The 19,468-nt window shown below is 43.5% G+C and overlaps 1 protein-coding gene across 3 annotated transcripts in view; it reads left to right on the top strand.

Moving 5' to 3' along the window:
- The window catches only part of RBM33 (RNA binding motif protein 33), a 137,021-nt gene that overhangs the window by 64,810 nt on the left and 52,743 nt on the right, over positions 1-19,468 (top strand). For all 3 annotated transcript variants that reach the window (XM_055334648.1, XM_055334647.1, XM_055334646.1), the window contains 3 exons: positions 1,702-1,910; positions 5,196-5,484; positions 10,736-10,794. In XM_055334648.1, the coding sequence (XP_055190623.1) occupies positions 1,702-1,910; positions 5,196-5,484; positions 10,736-10,794 (557 nt within the window). The remainder of the gene's footprint in view (positions 1-1,701; positions 1,911-5,195; positions 5,485-10,735; positions 10,795-19,468) is intronic.

Here is a 19,468-nt window from a genome sequence, read left to right as displayed (position 1 = left end):
TGCCAGCAATAGGATATTGCCTTCAGTTCACATAATGGTCCTTGTATTACAGGTGTTTAGAAATTACTTGATCCAAATTCTCTTGTAAAAAAAACTTCAGACTATCATTTGTTATTTTTATTTTGCCATATAAGCTGTGTATTTCATATTTATTCATTATGTATTAGTCCAACTAGTATAAAATCCTATGTATGCAAGTGTTTTTCTTAAGCACATTTTGGAAAAGGACAATGCGTTGTAAAACTTTGTTACATTGAGCTATATCTCTTTACTTTAGGATATGGACATAGTTCAGAAAACACTTAAGAGGAAATTAACATTTCAGTTGAAGTTACAAATGTAATTTCCATCCTGTCATATTTTGGTGACCTTTTGTGACAGCTTGTCTCAATTGGAGGAAAGCATTTTTACTTGCTGATTAAAGATGTCATTTGAAACCATTTTATTACTGGGGATAGTGAAATTAATCTTGACATTTAGAACCACTAGAAAAATAATTGCTGATTCACCGCATAAAATGTGTATGTGAACCCATCATGTAGTCAAGATTAGAGTAAAAGTCTGTGCTTGTTAAGAGGAGATTAAATTTTCTTTTGAATGGGGTCTAGATTTATTTGAAGGGGAGGGTAATACCACAGAAACAATATTAAGAAAATGAAATGTGGCTGAGAAATTTTGGAAGAGTTTGGAGATGATTATGGAATCCAAGGTGTAGGAGATAAACTGGTAATGTTTAAAATTTGCCCTTCACTGTGGAAGAGAGTATATGAATGCCTCTCAGGATTCAGTGAAACCTTCAGGAGGTATACACTTGCTAATATAAGATATCACAGTTCAGGCCATATTTTAAAGTGAAGGAACCGTATATGAATAAGTCAGCTTTTCTCTTTTAGGAATTGAGAATAATATGCCAACTGAAGCTGCTTAGGGCTGGAATCCGTGTTTTTGTATCCTTAAAGCAGTGGTCAGAGAGGTGAGCAGCTACTGGGTCGTCCTATAAAAGCGTTTGCATTAATGAGATTTTTTTCTTCTGCAACTTTGCTCTCATCTAACTTCCATTATCAGATTGCATGGGTGGAAGTCTTTTTCAGAGTAAAGGTTTATTTTGTTGTTGTTTTGATAAATCTGAAATAATATTAAATGATTTTTCCATTGTATGAAATTGATTTGAGTGATTTCATTAATAGTTTCATTTACATCAGAATAAGCAGGAATTTGTTTTCTTTATTCATTTTGAGTCTGTGTGTCACTGCATATCCATGCTGCTGGTACTGGTCCCACTGAGGACATTGTGCTGGTGTGGGCCCGGAGAGCCTGCTCCTGGCCTGTGCTGCATGCTGTCAGGGAGAAAGTGACTGCGGCGGCTTGACGGCAGTGATCGCTGGGCCCTGGCCCGCCTCCTTTTAGCTTCCCTCTGCACATTTGTGTGGTCTCAATTGAAAATACTTTGAAATTTGCTGAGGCTCCTGTGTTCCCTACGTGGTTCATGGGAGGAACGTGTCTTCATCCAGCGGGGGTCACAAACAGACCGGACGGCGAGGGTCGGCGGCTAGGCCCTGCTTGCTGCCACTAGTCATGTCCTGGGGGTGAGGCATTTGTTGTTTCATGGTGTCCTTATCATGTGTGCTTTCCTTGTTTTCTCCCTGTGAATCTAGTTTAGGCTGTTTGAAATATCTAACATGTATACCTCTTTTCAAATAGAGCTTTCAGCAGAAGCCAAAGCTGCGTTGCTTGAATTTGAAGAGCGAGAACGACAGCATAAGCAGGGGCGCTATGGTTCGAGGCGGGGAGGAAGGAGAGGAGGCTCGGTAGTGTGTCGTGGAATGGGAGACCAGAGGAGAGACAGTGGCGAGCGTGCAAGAATGAAAGATCACAGACCTGCTCTGCTCCCGACACAGCCTCCTGGCGTGGTAATGTTTACTTTTCTTGCGTTAGTCCAAGGCTTTAGAACAAATGAAAATGTACCCTTGTGGCTTTCATATTTGGTGTGGATATCCTATTCTGAAATTAAAATCTCGTAGTAGGAATAACGGCTGAAGTGTCTTCATAACATAACTTCATCTATCGTCTTATAAATTCAGTCCTCCTGGTATTTGTGTAGTAAAAAGAATTAGTATGCAGCTACTTATGGAGAAAGAAGTAACAGGACAAGAAGCACAAGGAGGAGCCTGGCTTCTGTCCTCTCCCTGCTTGTAGAGGGTTGTTGCTCCTGAGCATCCATGCTCAAAATGGTGCATACGTCTGTGTAGAACCTAGGCAGTATTGTTCACTTCATAAAAATAGTTTTCCCCTTTGTACTGTTTGCCAGAGTTTTCTCCCTTAAGTGTAGCAGTTTCTCTTAGAGTAACTATCATATCCTATTCGTAATCGTACACTTGGAACTTCAGCTCAATTTGCGTTTTCTGCGCATTTCAAAGATGAGATATTGTAGAAGCAGAGAAAGGAAGTATAGTGATTTTTATGTTATTTTAATTAGCTTTAGCATTTTATGGCTTTTTCCTTCAGAAGTTAATCTTTAAAGATAAATTTATTTAGTACAAATACATGTTCACTGTGTCTACCACATGTCCCTCGTACATTTTTATTTGAATTTAGGGGTAAGTCATGCTTTGCCTCTTTGTAGAAATGGTCAACGTTAGATGCATTCACTTGTGACCTGTAAGTAAGGTGCCTTACTGTTGTAACATGGGAATTCCAATTTTGAAGTCCAGGAAGGGGAGAGAAGTCGGTGGCTTAATTAACAATATAAAGAAGTTGATGATATTAATGATGCTGTTTGCTCATACAACTATTTTGTTTTGAAGCTTCTCAAACAGCAAAGGGGCTGGACCTTTAGTTCCTTCTTTCTCATCTCTGTTTTGTACCTTCGCTCCCAGCCTCTGAATGCCATGTATTGAGCAGCCATGGCCTCCTTGGGGAGGAGGGAGCAACCACACACGGAGACCTGTTTGTGTGTAATCATAACTCTGATCCTGGAAAGGGAACTTTATATCCACAAGGAGAGGAGGCATGCCCCGCTGGCCTCCCTGGAGAGGCTGGGCTGAGAGGAGCTGTGAGCCTTTGAATACTGTTAGCCAACTGGAAAACAGCCTGGGCCCCTGCTGGGTGTGTCCTGTCTCCAGAACTCTCATGACTGAGCTGGGCCCTGGAAGTAAGCCTGTGCTGAGACCTGCTCGGCCTGGTGGTGCTTTGGGCTGTAAGCTCTGTACTCACCTTTGCTAGTCATGGTCTTTTAAAATTTCATTTTCTTGGGAGGCCCGGAGCTGTTGGAGAGGAACATAACCTCGCTCCCATCCATGTCTGTCACGAACGCTCTGGATCCTGATTGCTCCCCACCGCAGAGCTCTTCAGAGTTCTGGGAAGAATCTTCTTCCTTATGTCTTTGTATCAGAACATGTTCTAGGTCAGTCCCTTGCCACCTGGCTGGCACCCCCTTCACCCCTTCTGAGGGTGCTCTCAGGATCGCTGCCTTCCCGGTCCGGTCGTCCCTGCTGTTCTTCCCTGATCCTCTCCTGCCTGGGGCTGGGCTGTGCTCTCCTTCTCTTCTTCAGCCGCTACCCTGGCAGCCCTCCTTTTGGTCAGAGCTCTCACTGGGCGGTGTCACCTTCCTGCCACCCGCCCTCTCTGTGCAAGTGTGAGTCTCCAGCCCTGACCCTGCTGATTCTGTGCTTTCTTGCTGCCCTTTGTGCCTCCACATGAGCACCTCACACCCCCGAACTCACCAGTTTACAGCACGTGATTTCCTTAGAACGCCTTGGTGCTCTTGAGTGGGTGGCCCTGCCCCGTGTTCACTGTCTGTTAGGTCCACGTTTGGCTCTGGTGACCGTCTGTCAGTCAGGGTACTCTCTGTGGGGGCTCAGTGGCGAGTGAGACAAGACCCCATGAGTTAGAATAGAGAACACACTGGATTCTGGGTGCATGGCTAGCAATGGATGGAGGAGGCTAGTCCTGGAATCTTTGGAAGAGTCTTCCCCGAGACCAAGACCATATTCAGTTTGCTTTCAGAATTCCATGGGTTTCTCTGAAATGTCTCGTTTCCTGTTGCTCTTTGTCCAGGCCTGGCTGTTTCTTCCATTCGACTTTTGCTGTGGCCTGCGGAGGGCTGTGTCACTCCCTAGTAACTCCGTCCACCACATTACATCACTGATTCCTCCTTATACACTCTGTGTGCTGTGGCGACAAGCCCTTCCCTCGGCACTGGCATTCAGAGGCCTCCATCATCTGGCATTCTTGTGGGAAGGTGGAGTCAGTGGCGTGGCGCTCCCTCTGCTACTTAGTTGTGGCCAGTCTGATGAGTGGCCACTAGCAGGACTTGTGGAGTCACCTGGAGTGGATTCTACTTGCAGCTCTTTCGCCGACCAACTGCTTGATTTGTAAAAGGACAGTGACGAGGACCCCCTGCAGCACACTGTCGGGAGGAAGCCCGTTCTTCCTGCTCTGACCTTTCCACAGGGGCTTAGGATGCGGGGTCAGCTCAGCACTCAGCAGCCACATCCTTCCCCTCAGGACTGTGTGACATACCCCCCCCCCCCACCCCTGACTGCATCAGTTGTCTGTTTTCCCATCCTTGCCTCTGCCCGTCTTCTGTCTCCATGGCTGTGGCCACACTGCTCTCCTGCTTCCCCCAGCAGGTGTGTCTCTTTGCCTGCTGCAGGCTGTTCCTTTCTTTTCCCTGTGTGACACATCTCTGCCTCCTCGTCTCTCCCACCCTCTTGGGGGAGTGAGGCTTTTTCTCATTCTCCATCCTCCTCTGAGGCCTCATTTCTGGCAGGCCACTTATGCACAGCCCCGTCTTTCTTCCCGGCTTTCTGGAGGAGGCGGGGAGGAGGAGCAAGACTGGCTAGCTGGAGGTGAGGGCAGCTTGGGCTCTGGCTGTAGCGCAGTGCTTGGCTCGCTCTGGGCAGGTTTATTGCCTGAACCAAAATGTTTTCTTTTGGAATCCATGCAAGTGATTTTAAGACTACCATTTTTTCCTCTTTGCCCTGAGATTGATCCACATCGTGAGGCAGCGGCCCTCACCGGGACAGGCAGTGCAGCTTTTTTGCTGTTTATGCAGGTGTCACTGAACTTACTTCTCCACTATCGCTCTTACTGTAACTAGTGTAAATCTGTAAGGCGTTAGCCTTCTTGTACTCTTCTTGCAAATGTTGATTTCTGTGAACTTTTCTCTCTCTTTTTTTTTGGGTGGTTTTTAGACGCACTCTCCAAGATTAATTCCTCCTCCGCAGCCTCAGCCACCACCTCCGCCGCCGCCACCGCCTCCGCAGCAGCAGCCTATCAGAAGTCTGTTCCAGCAGCAGCAACTGCAGCCTCTGCTCCCCCTGCAGCACCCGCACCATGCCTCCCCTCCTCAGGGAGTGCACATGCCCCCTCAGATAGAGGCCCCGAGGGTGATGATGACCCCTCCCCCCGTGACCCCACAGCAGCCCAAGAACATACACATAAACCCCCACTTCAAAGGGGCAGTGGTGACGCCCGTCCAAGGTACGTGTCTCTTTTGCTATGATAAAGTCACATGGTACCGTGGCCAGGTTCTCATGAGCAAGTCTGTAAGAACGACTTGACTTCTTTGGTTCCTTCCCCCACCAACTCCCTAATACATGCCAGCTTGATGGGCCAAACTTGATGTGGTGGAAAGTACTGAGCAAATTTTAAATTTCAAGGGCAGTGGAAGACATTGTGGAAATGCCTGAGTTTGTATTCTTCCTAAATAGCCTAGTGAGAATGTTTGCACAGTGAGTGTTCCACTCAGTATGCTCTAGTTAAGTGAATAACCTCTAATGTTATTACAGACCCATGTTATTGAGGCTAGGATACTACTTTTGATCAGTGGATATGGAGTGTGTGTGTCTTCATGAATTTGTTCAGTACACGTTGATGGAGATACTATATCTCTGGCATTTGAGATACATCACTGAAAAAAAAATAAAGCTTTCTGCAGTGGTGATCTTGCTTTCTAGCCAACAAAGATGGGCAGTGGGCCAGAACCATCACAGTAAGAACGTGTGCGGCGTGCTAGTGGACAGAGAATAGAGCAAGGGCCCAGGGTTGGCTGTGGCTGTAACTAGAGCCACAGGGGTAGGCTTTGTTGCAGAGGTCAGAGTTGAAAGAGGTCGGGGAGCCAGTGATGTTCGTGTTTCAGGGGAGAATATTCCAGGCGAGGGATCAGCAAGAAGAGAGGGTGGAACCATGCCTTGAGTGTTCCAGAAGCCAAAAAGAGATGATATGGCATAAGTGGAATGATGAAAGCAGAGAAGAACTGTGGGACCTGAGTCACATGAGACCTCAAACCAATCTAAGAGCTGTGGCTTTTACTCTGAGCACAATGGGCTGTGACTGGAGAGCAGGGGAGTGACCTGATTTAGTTTCTCTCTTGAAAGGGTCATTCTTGCTTCCCTGTTGGGAGTGGGCTGTATGAAGGTAAGGGTGGAAGCCGGTGTTCGGCAGGGGGAAGACTACACTAATGCGGGTAACACACGGTGGTGGCTCAGATTGGGGTGATGGCAGTGATGGTGGAAAGCCGTCAGATGCTGGATACAGTTAAGAACAGAGCCAGCAGGATTTGAGAATGGACTTGATGGGTGTGTGGAAGGGAGGAGGCAAAAATGATGCCAAGGGGGTCTTGAAGGATGGACTTGCCACCACTTGTGATGAGGGAGAGAAGGTTCTGAGGGGGGAAGGCCTGAAGTTGTGTTCTGGATGTGTTACATTTTAGATGTTAACTAGATCTGTGGGTGGACGTGTCCACTATACAGTTAGTAAGAGTTGGGTGGTTGGCACATAGGCAAGTGTAGAGCCTGCACCCAGTGAAAAGCCCAGGGGAAGGATGTTGAAGTGTGGCTTGGAACCTGCGGCTCCCCGATAGGACAGGCAGGGACCCTGCAGGGCGTAGGAAGGAGGAAGCTGAAAGAGTTGTGGGGGACAAGCAGCAGAGGAATGTGGCCTCTGCTGACAGGGCTGTGGAGTGGACTTGCAGGGGTCTTGGGGATTTTGACAGGGTGGTTGTGGTATCACCGTGAAGATGCCTGCCTCAGGCAGACCGGACAGAGATTAGGGGCATGGAAGTGGGAGGGTATTGCAACATTGCACTGACCGTCTCTGAAGATGTTTTGCTAAAACAGAAGTTGGATGGTAATTGGTAGGAGGAAATGGGCTTGAGAGAAAGTTTCTTATTTTCAGATGGGAAAACCAGCATCCAGTTGAGAAGGAAAGAAATCATGGATGCAGGCAAGGGGGAACTTGTCCTCACTGGGACCCGGCACCCATTGGCCTGGCTGCAGGCATGGCAGTGGGGGAGGACAGTGGAGTGGAGGGGTCTTGTTGCTCTCTCCTGGTATAGGTTGAAAGGAGATAAGAGCTGGGAAGTGGAGGGGAGGTTTTAGGAGGGGAGAGAAGGCATGGAGTCTTCTCCTAGGGGAGTAGAGGAGTGGATGTGCTGGCGGGGGATGGTGGGCAGTGTTGAAACTCACTTGAGCTTTGTGGTGGTGACCTTAGCGTCAGACCACAGCTTGATTGTGTGGCATGGACACAGTGTTGGGTTTGCCAGAGTCCAGGTGTTGACCAGGCAGTAGAGGGTGGCATTGTTTGTACGAGTGAAAAGAAGGTGCAGTCACTGTCTGGGAGAGAGTGAGGTGGTGAGGTCGAAGGTAGTGGTAAGAATGGGGCTGCATAGAGATTGCAGAAAGGTGGGTCATTGATGATGACCAGGTCTTGGATGCGGCTGCTGAGGGATGGAGGACAGTAGTCAGGGACCCAAGAGGCTGGGGACAGGAAGCATTGTTTCTGCCAAGACTAAAGACAGCTAGAGACCATGATGAGACAGGAGCCGAACTCTGGGACTTGAGAGCCGTGGTTGGTCCAGCAGACAGAAGCAGAGGGTAGGCATGACACATTTGATGATGTGAGAGCCAAAGCTGAGGTCTGAAACAGCACTGACAGCCATGAAGGACCCCTCCCTACCTGCAGAGCCAGCAGAAGAAGGCTGAGGGTAGAAAGCAGCTCCATCTTGGGGAGCGTTCAGGTTTCTCTTTGAGCAAGAAGGGGGTGGCTGATGCTGGACTCTGCTAATACTGAACTTGGAATCCTAAAGTTCCAGAAGTTGAGGAGAAGTCCGAGATTGAACTTGAAGTGTGGGAGGAGGCCAGTGGCCCGGAAGCATTATGAAATCATGCTGTGGCCTTGGAGCCACGTCTGTGATGGTGACAGTGGCAGGCTGACCTTGGGCATGGGGTGTGTGCTGCTATGGGAGACTGCTGCTGTTTTACACATCTGGGACGTAGAGGTAGAGTGGGTCCTTAACCCCCTGACTGAGCCCCCGCCTGGCCCCACCTTATACTGGAATCTCTTGGAATCACCCTCTGCCAGGGCTCTGTGCTCCCAAGCCAAGCTGTACGGCTGCTGCATGTAACTGCTGTTGTCCCTGTGACGTGTCTCCTGCAGCCACTGTGGGATGAACAGACCACCACACACATGTGTGAACAGGGAGGACAACCCAGCCCTTTCCACAGTGATTCCCAAGACAGGCAACTGCAGTCTCAGTAATTTGTCAGAATAATTTTACTGCAATCAGTGTCTGTTATTGTGTATGTCCTCATAAACATTGAATGGAAAACTGACAGTTGGTAAGGTGCACAGATTTTCTTTGGCCTAATAAAAACAAATAGTATTAGAAGTATGGAGTGAGAAAGCTCTGAGGAAACCCCAGGATGTCTTCCGGACATGAAAATGGTGTGCCATGCCAAGGAGTCGGCAACCTGACAGAATGCAGTCCTTCTACCTCAAAGCTCATCATTCAGTAAATATGAGATCAGCTTTCTGACCGTAGTTTTTATACTCTTAGAACCAGCTAAATGATTTTTCCACGTGAAGCCGGGTGGCTCAGCGGTTTATTGCAGCCTTGAGCCCAGGGTGGGATCCTGGAGACCCGGGATCAAGTCCCACATGGGGCTCCCTGCATGGAGCCTGCTTCTCCCTCTGCCTGTGTCTCTGCCTGTCTCTCTCTCTCTCTGTGTCTCTCATAAATAAATGAATAAAATTTTTTAAAAAGTAGTATCAGAGATAAATACCATACACACACACACACTTTATCAGAGACACTTTAATATTTTGCTTCAGATAAATTGATGAGCGCCCCACCCCCCAGTGCCTTTTAGGAGGCTTAAAGAATTGGAGACTGGATCCCGTTCTTTGTGAAGTCTCTCAAATTAACCTCTTCTCATTTTGAAATTGGCTCAGTGGATTAGTCTGGTGTGTGTGCTGGTGTGCTCTCTCGCTCTCTGGCTCCGACTTCTGCCATTGTATTTTTTATCATAAATTTCTTTTAGCCACAGTTTGTGTCTGAGCCATTGTGACTGTACACACTGTCACTTTATTTTTTATTTTTTCACACTATCTCTTTAAATTGGACCTTTGGAAGTCTGACCCTCACTATAAGGTCTGATATATAGAGTACCAGCATTAAAGAAAATTTGTATTAGCATTCTGTTTTTAAAGTAATTTTGAGGGATCCCTGGGTGGCGCAGCGGTTTAGCGCCTGCCTTTGGCCCAGGGCGCGATCCTAGAGACCCGGGATCGAATCCCACATCGGGCTCCCGGTGCATGGAGCCTGCTTCTCCCTCTGCCTGTCTCTGCCTCTCTCTCTCTCTCGCTCACTGTGTGCCTATCATAAATAAATAAAATAAAAAATTACAACACTTAAAAAAAAAATAAAGTAATTTTGACCTTCAACTTATATCGTTTTCGTATTTCTCATTTACCAGACATTTCTTAAATTAAACATATGGTACGTGATAGCATTATTATTATGTATTTTCTCTGTATCCTCGCTTGGTTGGTTATTCTCTGTGCCTGTCTGTGTCCTAATCTCTTAAAAGGACACCAGTCATACTGGATCAGGGCCCACCCATGTGACCCCATTTTACTGTGATCAACTCTTCCAAGGTCCCGAGCCCAAATATAGTCCTGTTATGAGGTACTAGGGGTTGAGACTTAAGCGTACACATTTGAGAGGGTACCATATTTCAGCCCATAACACCTAACAACCTGAGAGCTTACTACTTGCATCTGGCGGCACATTTTAATGAAAAATACAGGACACCCCAGTCAGGTGGGGGAGTGCTTTTGTTTTTTTCCCCCTCCAAAATCAAGATCAATGTGTTGCATGTGTTGTAAATGGCTTAAAGTTGCCTGATTTAGTCCCAGGGTATAAAACTAACATGTGAATTCTTCCCAGCTGTAAAATGTTTGTTTTAAAATTAATAAGATTTTGTGTTCTTTTGGTAGATAGATCAGAGTTCTGCTTGTTTAAAAACAACCACCCAAACCAAACTGGAAATCTTGTCATAGTGGATTGTTAGTAGATGGTTCTTTGTAACAGTACCATGGTATGTGTATTGTTCCTTGTCTACCTCCCTCATGATTCTAGAGGGTTTAGATTTAGGTTTGTATTTGGAGTCAGAAAACGGAACTGGATTAGATATTCTGGATAACTGGAATATGGATGTGAAACCCTAAACTTTTTTATTTTAGGAGGAGTAAGCCCTTCTGTTGCAAAACTTTTAGTTCTAAATAGAAATTTCCCTGCTGAAATTTTAGCTTCTGCACTTGCTGTTGTGTGCTGACAAAGGTTCTGCTCTCCCCTTCTCTTATGTGGGGTTGTAAAGTATTGAGTGTAAACTGAATATATTACATATATTTTTCAGTAAACTGTTTGTAATGGAAGCTGTTTTTCTTGTAGTGCCCTTGCTGCCGGTCCCGAGCCAGCCCAGGCCTGCTGTGGGGCCCCAGAGATTCCCAGTGAGTAGCAGCTGCTCTATTTGCCCTGACAGGGATGTACACGCATTTACTAAGAAATACAAATACAGTAAATATAAGTGGTTCCAACTAAATAGAAGTTTAAAGATTTGTAAATATTGACAATAATTTTTGCAGTGGAAAATGTTAAAAGCTTAAGGTCAGTGGAATTTTGGGAATGGAATTAATTTCTTTTAACTGTAAAATTGTTGAATCAGGATCATCGTACAATGCCTTTCATCTTAAAGAGTATGAATTTTGATTTCATTATTGCCATACATCAAGTGAGAAAGGGCCTTGCTTTGTTACCGTGTGTGTGAATTTGTGTACATGTAGGTATGTGTGTGAAATTTTAGGGAATGATAATGATCTCTCGGGGCCCTGGATGGCTCAGTTGGTTAAGCATCTGCTCTTCATGATCTCAGAGTCCTGGGATGGAGCCCCATGTAAGGCTCTATGCTCAGTGGGGAGTCTGCCTTAGGATTCTCTCTCCCTCTGACCCCCAATCCCCCCAGCTTGCTCATGTGTCCTCACTCAGATAAATCTTAAAAATAAATAGTGAGAGCTCTGCTTTGTTTAAAGGAAACTCCCCCCAAACCTCAAAAATCTTAATGAGCTGTTGGTTTTATAGCTTAAAATGGAAGTTTTCTCTTTAAAATATCTTTAAAAGAAAGCATTCATTCTTCTCCCTCCACACTTTGCTGTATTTTACCTAACATTATCCATTTCTTTCATTTTTTTTTTTTTTAAAGATTTTATTTATTCCTGAGAGACACACAGAGAGAGGCAGAGACACAAGCAGAGGGAGAAGCAGACTCTCAGCAAGGAGTCCAATGTGGGACTTGATCCCAGGATCCCGGGATCATGCCCCGAGCCAAAGGCAGATGCTCAACCGCTGAGTCACTGAGGCATCCCGCTTTATCCGTGTCTTTAACACACTTTTAAAAAAAAAATGTAACTAGAAGAAAAATGTCCATTAAGTAGTTGTATCTGTTTAAATAAATTTTGTTTTGAGGTTTGGGTTAGATTTGTCATTAGTTCTTGGTTTCATTAAATCATTGAGGACATATTCTTTTTACGGTGTTGAAAAAAATGGACCAGACCATAAAATTTTAGTATCATTTGTATGTGAAACAGATAACAGTTGGGACTGGTGTTGGGACTGAATAATCTGATTTCAGGAAATATCTAAAAAACATATTTGACTCTAGCTTTGACATTTAAGTAGATCGTATATTTATATAAGATATTTAACAAAAGGATTTTAATGAAGGCTCTAGGTATAGTCAGATGATATTAAAAAATCAATATTGGATTTAAAGTTCAGAGTATTTTTTTTTTATAAACGTCTTTGATTTGTAGTTCTTTATGAATTAATGGTTTCTTAAACTCATTCTTAATTGTTTTATTCCTTATATTAACTAATTTTTCTTTTAAATAACTTATGAAATTCTGAAAATACTTTTTAAAAATTAGGTGGTATTTGAGTACAGTTCTCTATTCAAAGCACTTGCCATAATAGCTGAGGTTTATTTTTTTATTTTTAGTTTTTTAAAAGAATTTAATATTCATGAGAGAGACAGAGAGAGACGCAGAGACACAGGCATTGGGAGAATCAGGCTCCATGCAGAGAGCCTGACGTGGGACTTGATCCCAGCACTCTGGGATCACGCCCTGAGCCAAAGGCTCAGGCTCAACTGCTGAGCCACCCAGGCGTCCCACCAAGATTTATTAATTGCATAACCCAGTGATAAGCACATGTGATTTTAGTTGTCAGATACATTTCTTCTGGTGAGGTAGTTTAACTGCTAGTAACTATAGGGCAGTAATATTTTAAGTACTTTTTGCTGTTTTTCAGAAATGTGAGCAACTATGTTATAATCAATATTAGAACTTGTTTTTGTGTTTTGTTTGCATTATAGAGATAAAACTTGATGTGATAACCAACTGTAGCTTTTTTTTTTTTTTTTTTAAGATTTTATTTATTCATGAGAGACACACAGAGAGAGGCAGAGACACAGGCAGAGGGAGAAGCAGGCTCCCTGTGGGGAGCCCGATGTGGGACTTGATCCCAGGATCCCGGATCACGACCTGAGCCAAAGGCAGAGCTCAATCACTAAGCCACACAGGTGCCCTCAAACCAACTGTAGTTTAAGAAAAACATAAACCAATGTTGTATGTACTTGATATTTTTATAAAAATGTGTTTATTATAAAATTAGATTGTTAGCAGTTTTCATCTTTTATTTTTCCATTCTGCAAATATAATTGTATCTGATCCTAGAAGAGGCAAACTGCATAGTACTGGAGGATAAGAAGATAATAAGAGGAAATTTCTTTTCTAAATAAAGGTTTATTTATTTGAGAGAGAGCATGAGTGAGGGGAGGGGCAAAGGAAGAGAGTGGGGGAGAGAGAAGCACACTCCCCACTGAGTGCAGAGCCCAACACAGGGCTTCATTGCATGACCTCTGCCAAAATCCAGAGTCGGATGCTTAACCCACTCAGCTACTCAGGGGCCTATCAAAGAATATTTTTTTGAGAAATTGAACTTACTTTTTTAAAAAAGATTTTCTGTTTATGTGATCTCTACACAGAATGTGGGGCTTGAACCTACAGCCCTGAGCCCTGAGAGTAAGAGTCACACACTCTACTCACAGAGTCTGCCAGGTGCCATGAAATTGGACTTTTTTATTTTTTTATTTTTAAAGATTTTATTTATTTATTCATGAGTTAGAGGCAGAGACACAGGCAGAGGGAGTAGCAGGCTCCATGCAGGGAGCCTCATGTGGGACTCGATCCTGGGTCTCCAGGATCACACCCTGGGCTGAAGGCAGCACTAAACCACTGAGCCACCCGGGCTGCCCAAAATTAGACTTATTTTTAAATTATACAGTACTCTGGGGACAATACTGTTGAGCTGCTTTTGGAAAACTTTCTGCAAGGTGTGATGTTTTGTTATTGTTTTTGAGATGGGTGGTATGTAGGGGTGACAGGAAATCGTTGGGCTACACAGTAGTTATGTGTGTGATGCAATAGACATCTTCAGAGATGAAGAGAGACTCTTCAGCTCACTTTATCGGTGGTTAACGTGTGTTGTACCTTTCCGTAAGCCCCAAATACTGGATCTTAGCTGAAGTTATAGAGTACCTCTGGTCTTGAAAGTGCAGTGCTCTACCTATTTCTGTAATTGATCTTCCTTAGAGCAGGTAATTAGATGTGGAATCTATTTTTTTTAAAGATTTTATTTATTTATTCATGAGATGGAATCTATTTTTTAAAAATGCACAAGAGGTGAGGTGCCTGGCTGGCTGTTGGTGGAGTGTGTGACTCTTGATGTAAGGGTTGTGAGTTGGAGCCTCACACTGCATGTAGAGATGACTTAAAAATACATATTTTAAAAAACATACAAGAGGTAGTATGTTTTAAAAAGTCCATTAAAATATTGTTAAGGGGGCAGCCCCGGTGGCGCAGCAGTTTAGCGCCGCCTGCAGCCCAGGGCGTGATGCTGGAGATTTAGGATCGAGTCCCATGTCGGGCTCCCTGCATGGAGCCTGCTTCTCCCTCTGCCTGTGTCTCTGCCTCTCTCTCTCTCTTGCTCTGTGTCTCTCATGAACAAATAAAATATTGTTAAGGGCCCAACCGTGGGCCACCTCCTGTTATTTTACATATACCAGATCTTTTTTGAATAAAATTGTTTTTTTCCCCCTTTTCTACTAGATTAAACTTGGTGTCGGTATAAATACAGTTTTGTGAATGTGTGTTACTCTTTCATGCCAGTGCTTCTGCCTAATGCTAGTCCCAGACCATAAAACAGACCAGCATATTTCAGCAAAGCCAGTTTTGACCAGTGTAAAATTTTAAAAATAGTGTGGGCAGTATTGCTGTATTTCAACAGAACCTCTTGGAGATTTCTTACTGATGGCAGTTTGCCCCGGAGACAGTCTGTTACTTTTGTTAAACTGAATTTTGCTTTGTAAGATCTTTGTAAGATGATCCCCACCCCCGCCACCCCTGCCCCTCAACTGATAAAATGTTCACGTTAGGAAGCCTGACTTCAGAATTATCATGGAGCCTCTTGGAATCAGTAGACTTCTTGGCGCACGGACAGATGTGATTTACACTGATCTGTTGAGCACAGTGAAGGCCACTGTAATCTTGTAGCAAGATCACTGTGTTAATTTGCTGTGTCGTTTATTCAGCCACTATTTATCTGCACTTGCTGTGCACAAGGCCCAGGGCTGGGCCAGCTCTACTGGGCACAGGATGAGTAGGACTCTGTACGGAAATTCATCTGCACACATGGGGTCAGGTCTTTCTAAAACATGAGTGAGCTTGTGAAGCCATCAGCAAGACCACCACCTATCCTAGGAACGGCGACTTCGTAAAGGAGCTTATTAGGTTGGGAAAGACAAGATTGCAGGGAACTTCACTTTGCTCACTAGGTTTCTGTAATTCACATCTGTGTGCCTACAAGTCTCCTGATTCAGACTCCATGATGAATCCTATATAAATGAGTACTGTGGAGGAAAGGGTATATAATTTAGTTTTTTGCTTGTTGTTTTCAATGGTCCAAATGTGAATTTGCTCTGGAGAATTATATCACACTCACTTAACTGTACAAGAATTCAGCTCTACTCATCTGACTGAAGAGTAAAAAGGCAGTCAGAATAAGTACCACTCGATTTCCAAATTTCAAAGGAATTTGTATCCAGTTGGTATTACTGCTACAGTATTCCTGTTCTTCCCCCAGCTTTACATTCTGAAAAGTCCATTTTGTTTGACAATTTTATGAAAATTTGAGAAGTTCTTATTTTAGAACTAATAATATTAGGTGGTAATGCCTCCAAATTTTTAATTAAAAATCAGAGGACTCTAGGCAATCTAATACTAAATCTATTTTTCATAGAATTATTTAAGATTTTTTTTTAAAGATTTTATTTATTCATGAGAGACACACAGAGGCAGAGACAGGCAGAGGGAGAAGCAGGCTCCCTGTGGGGAGCCCAGTGAGGGACTCTATCCCAGGACCCTGGATCACGACTTGAGCCGAAAGCAGACACTCAACCTCTGAGCCACCCAGGTGCCCCTATTAAGATTGTTTTTAAAAATTCAAATCTTAGGCCAAAATATGGTATTCTATGCTGTGTGTGATAAAGTAAGCAAAATAATATTTTTATTTTCTGTTGGCAAATTTTACGGAGAGAATTGAATAAACAGGTTTTAAAACAAATATTTGAATGTCAAAGTAATGAATATCATAAGAAAAGCATCCTTATGTTTGATGTTGGAAGATACTGCTTTAGCTCTTGGCATCGGGCTGCAGCTTCTGTGCCTCTGTCAGCCTCTGTGTCTGGGTGGGCAGTCCCCCTGCCTTTCTGGCTCCCTCACTTTTGGAATTCATTAAGTGCTCTGTAATTTAGGTTTGCATCTGAGGATTAGATCCACATATTTCATTTTTGCTAAGGATACAGCTCTTAGTGCTGCACTTTAAAACATTTCTGGTCACAAACTTTAATTCCCAGGCTGTTTTATTTTTTCAAATCAGCGTTATTAACCTTTCTTCGAAATATAAATATATTTCAATTGATAGTGTTACCAGAGAATGAATTCTTTTCATACTCCTTTTTATATTGCAATTCTACTCTGCCAAATGTAAACTATGGCTCTGCTCTCTGAACAGTGAACCCCATGGGAGCCGATGGGCTCAGGAAGTTACAGGTGCCCTCCATGTGCGCTCTGTCCAGTCTCACCATCTACAGCCTGCCATTTCTCATGATCTCATGAAGCATTTCCACTCCTGTTGAGACCTTTGGATGTAGTTCACAGAACAGTTGTGGTTTTCTTTGTCGTTTTGTTTTTGTGGGGGAGTGGGCTTGGGAGGCTCCTTTACCTTTCTGCAAGTGACTTGCTGTCTTTGTGTCTGTCTGAATTTTGTTTTCATTTCCAAATACTCTTTGTTTTACATGTTAGTCTGATAGCTTTCCCTTTTTCCCCACAAAAGCTGTCCCTGATGTTTTTGTCACTGATGTAAAGTTTGAAGTCTTGTCTTTTTATCTGTAACTATATTTTCCAGTTATGTATTTATCCTCAAAGAGGTGTTAGTTTTTTTTTTTTAAGTTTGTTCACTTAAAGTAACACTGAAATGTTGGTTAATATTTTTAAAGTGTTGCTTTGAGATTTTGTTAAACTAATTTGTTTCAGGTGTCAGTGCAATTGCTGTTTTTAAGCATATGGGTAAATCCTAAGTAACTCATGTTGTAAAGATTCTTGACGTGTAGGGTACTTTAAAACGTGCTCAGTCAATTGATTTTGAATTGGTGTATTGGATAAATGCTGGTATTTCAGGGTAGCCAGTTAAGTGCCAAGTACTTGGCTGCTGAGTAATTTTTCAGTGATTTTTGTTGAAATTAAAAGTAAAAATTACATTTAAAAAGACTGCTAAGAAGTTTAATCTTCTTAGCAATTACCTTATTATTTAGGTTGACCCAATAAAATTTCCATTTGTGTGTACTGTGTAGTTATAGTACCTCACAGGTTGGTCTGAGTCCATTCTTTTCCCATGGAACGGGTACATGGTATCAGGTGGTGGTGATTGACACATCCTGGATGTGTTTTATATGGCATTTCATGCAAATCATGTTTGATGAGACTGCTGCCTCAAATTCCATTTCTTTCTGATTAGAGCTCTTGCAGATGTGAATCTAGACTTTATTCCAGTCTTTCTTTTGAACCTCTGTTTTTACAACTTGCTGCAATGCCTTGTAATTATTAGCACTTAGGATCGGGAAGGAATGATGGGCATTTTCTCTTATCAGATCTATGAGTAGTAGCGGGCGAGTGTGGGATGAGAGCCTTCCAGCTGTCAAACATTGTCAGGCTTGCAGGGAGAGAATGCAGTTTAAAATGCAGGTGACATAATACCCAACATCCTCCATTTGCTAGTGGGTTTCTGATTAATCATGATTACCATATATTATCATACCATCAAATTTAATCATATCAGTGAATTCCCATCTGCAGCAGTAACAGGAACAGCTAAACACTATGGTAACAGCTATTAAGTATGGTGGTTATGAGATTCAGCACCCTGTTGACTTGACTTGCCGTCCTGCCAGCATACATTGTGTGTGCTGGGTAGAGATCAGCTACCAGCTGTGGATGGTGGGCATCCACACAGATAACTCTGAGCTCTGGGAGTACTTACGAAATCATATGAAGTAGGTTTCTTGTCCAGTAAGTGAGCCAGTAGGCCACATTATAAAAGGTACCTTCTAAAAATGTGTGCTAAACTGTCATGTTGAGTCTTTGGCTCAGTGAAACTGTTATGTTGAAATGAAAACCTTTCATGCATCCTTTCCTAAATAGTGACTAAAACTCTTGAGTGCAGTTTGCCCCTCTGTAATGTAATAATCCAGCCAATGCAGTGTTGACGATAATACAGATTTTCAAACTCTCAGAACCTCCTGTATATGCCAAGAAAATCTTTATGGACTGTTTTTACTGATGTGTCCTGCAAAGCACACCAGTTTTTATCTTATATACTTATTTTCTTTGGAATCTCTGAAGACCTGTAGATTTCTGTTAAAATGAATTTTTAAGATAAATTTTGAAAGAGGCCCTATTTTATTATAAAGGACAGGAAAGCACTTCTCCCAAAAGATTAGAAACTTAAAAAATCTTTTTTACAGTTTAGTCCTTGTGATGTGTAAGCCTGTGAAACTATACAGGGGTGCATAATTGTATAATCGACTCAATTGCAATGTTGTGAGCAGTCCTGTCTCCCAAGAGGCTTCCTCAGGCTGCCCTTCTATGGGCACTCTTCTCCCCACCCCATCCCTTGGCAGTGGTGATCAAGTCCTGAGTGGACTCCTCTGGCATGTTTGGTTTGGGTCTGGCTTCTTTCCCTTGGCACAATGCTCCCGAGAGCCTTTCATCCATTTGTTGGACCTGTACAGGTTTTTCCTCTTTTAGTTGGTAAGTTATTACTCTACCATATGGATGTACCATAGTCTGTTTATCCATTCACCATTTGGATGTTTGGATTATTTCTTCTTTGGCTCTTATAAATAAAAGTGTGCATCATTTTCTGTGTGAATGTGGTTGTCAATAAATAGCTGGGAATGGGGATTGTGGGTCATGCAGTGGTTATATTCACAGATGAGAATTTTTAAACTGTGCTCTCGAGTAGAGCTGCTGCTGCACTGCTTTGAATCTCATCCTTTTTGAGTGAGGAGATACATGTGCTTTTGAAGATCATTGTGAAATGAAATAATTACTGAGTGCTCACTGTGTCCCAGAGTTTGTTCAGAGCTTGTTATCAACAGCTATGTGAAGGTCAACAGTTTCTTCAGTTTACAGATGGGGAAACTGAGTCTTGGAAAGATTCAGTGGCTCAGGTTCACGTGACTGGGTGCTGGAGGTGGGGTTGCAGCAAGGGCAGTCTGGGGCACTTAGTCTTGGTGTCCCTCTCCTTCTCTCAAAATATTAACACGCACATCAGTAAAACTGGCAAGTGCATCCTAACAGTACTGAAGATTGCAGCTGTCACTGAGTGCTCACATACACGGGCTTGCTCTGGGAAGGACAGACTGTGCATGGCTGGGATTGTTTGGGGAGGGGAATGGGAGGGGTGAGGTGCAGGGATCAAGGGCTTTTCATTTTATGAAGATAAATAGTG

This window comes from Nyctereutes procyonoides, unplaced genomic scaffold (genome assembly GCF_905146905.1).
Source record: "Nyctereutes procyonoides isolate TBG_1078 unplaced genomic scaffold, NYPRO_anot_genome, whole genome shotgun sequence".
Classification (NCBI taxonomy): domain Eukaryota; kingdom Metazoa; phylum Chordata; class Mammalia; order Carnivora; family Canidae; genus Nyctereutes; species Nyctereutes procyonoides.
Note: the sequence above shows the minus strand (reverse complement) of the source record. Positions and strands in the feature narration are given on the sequence as shown.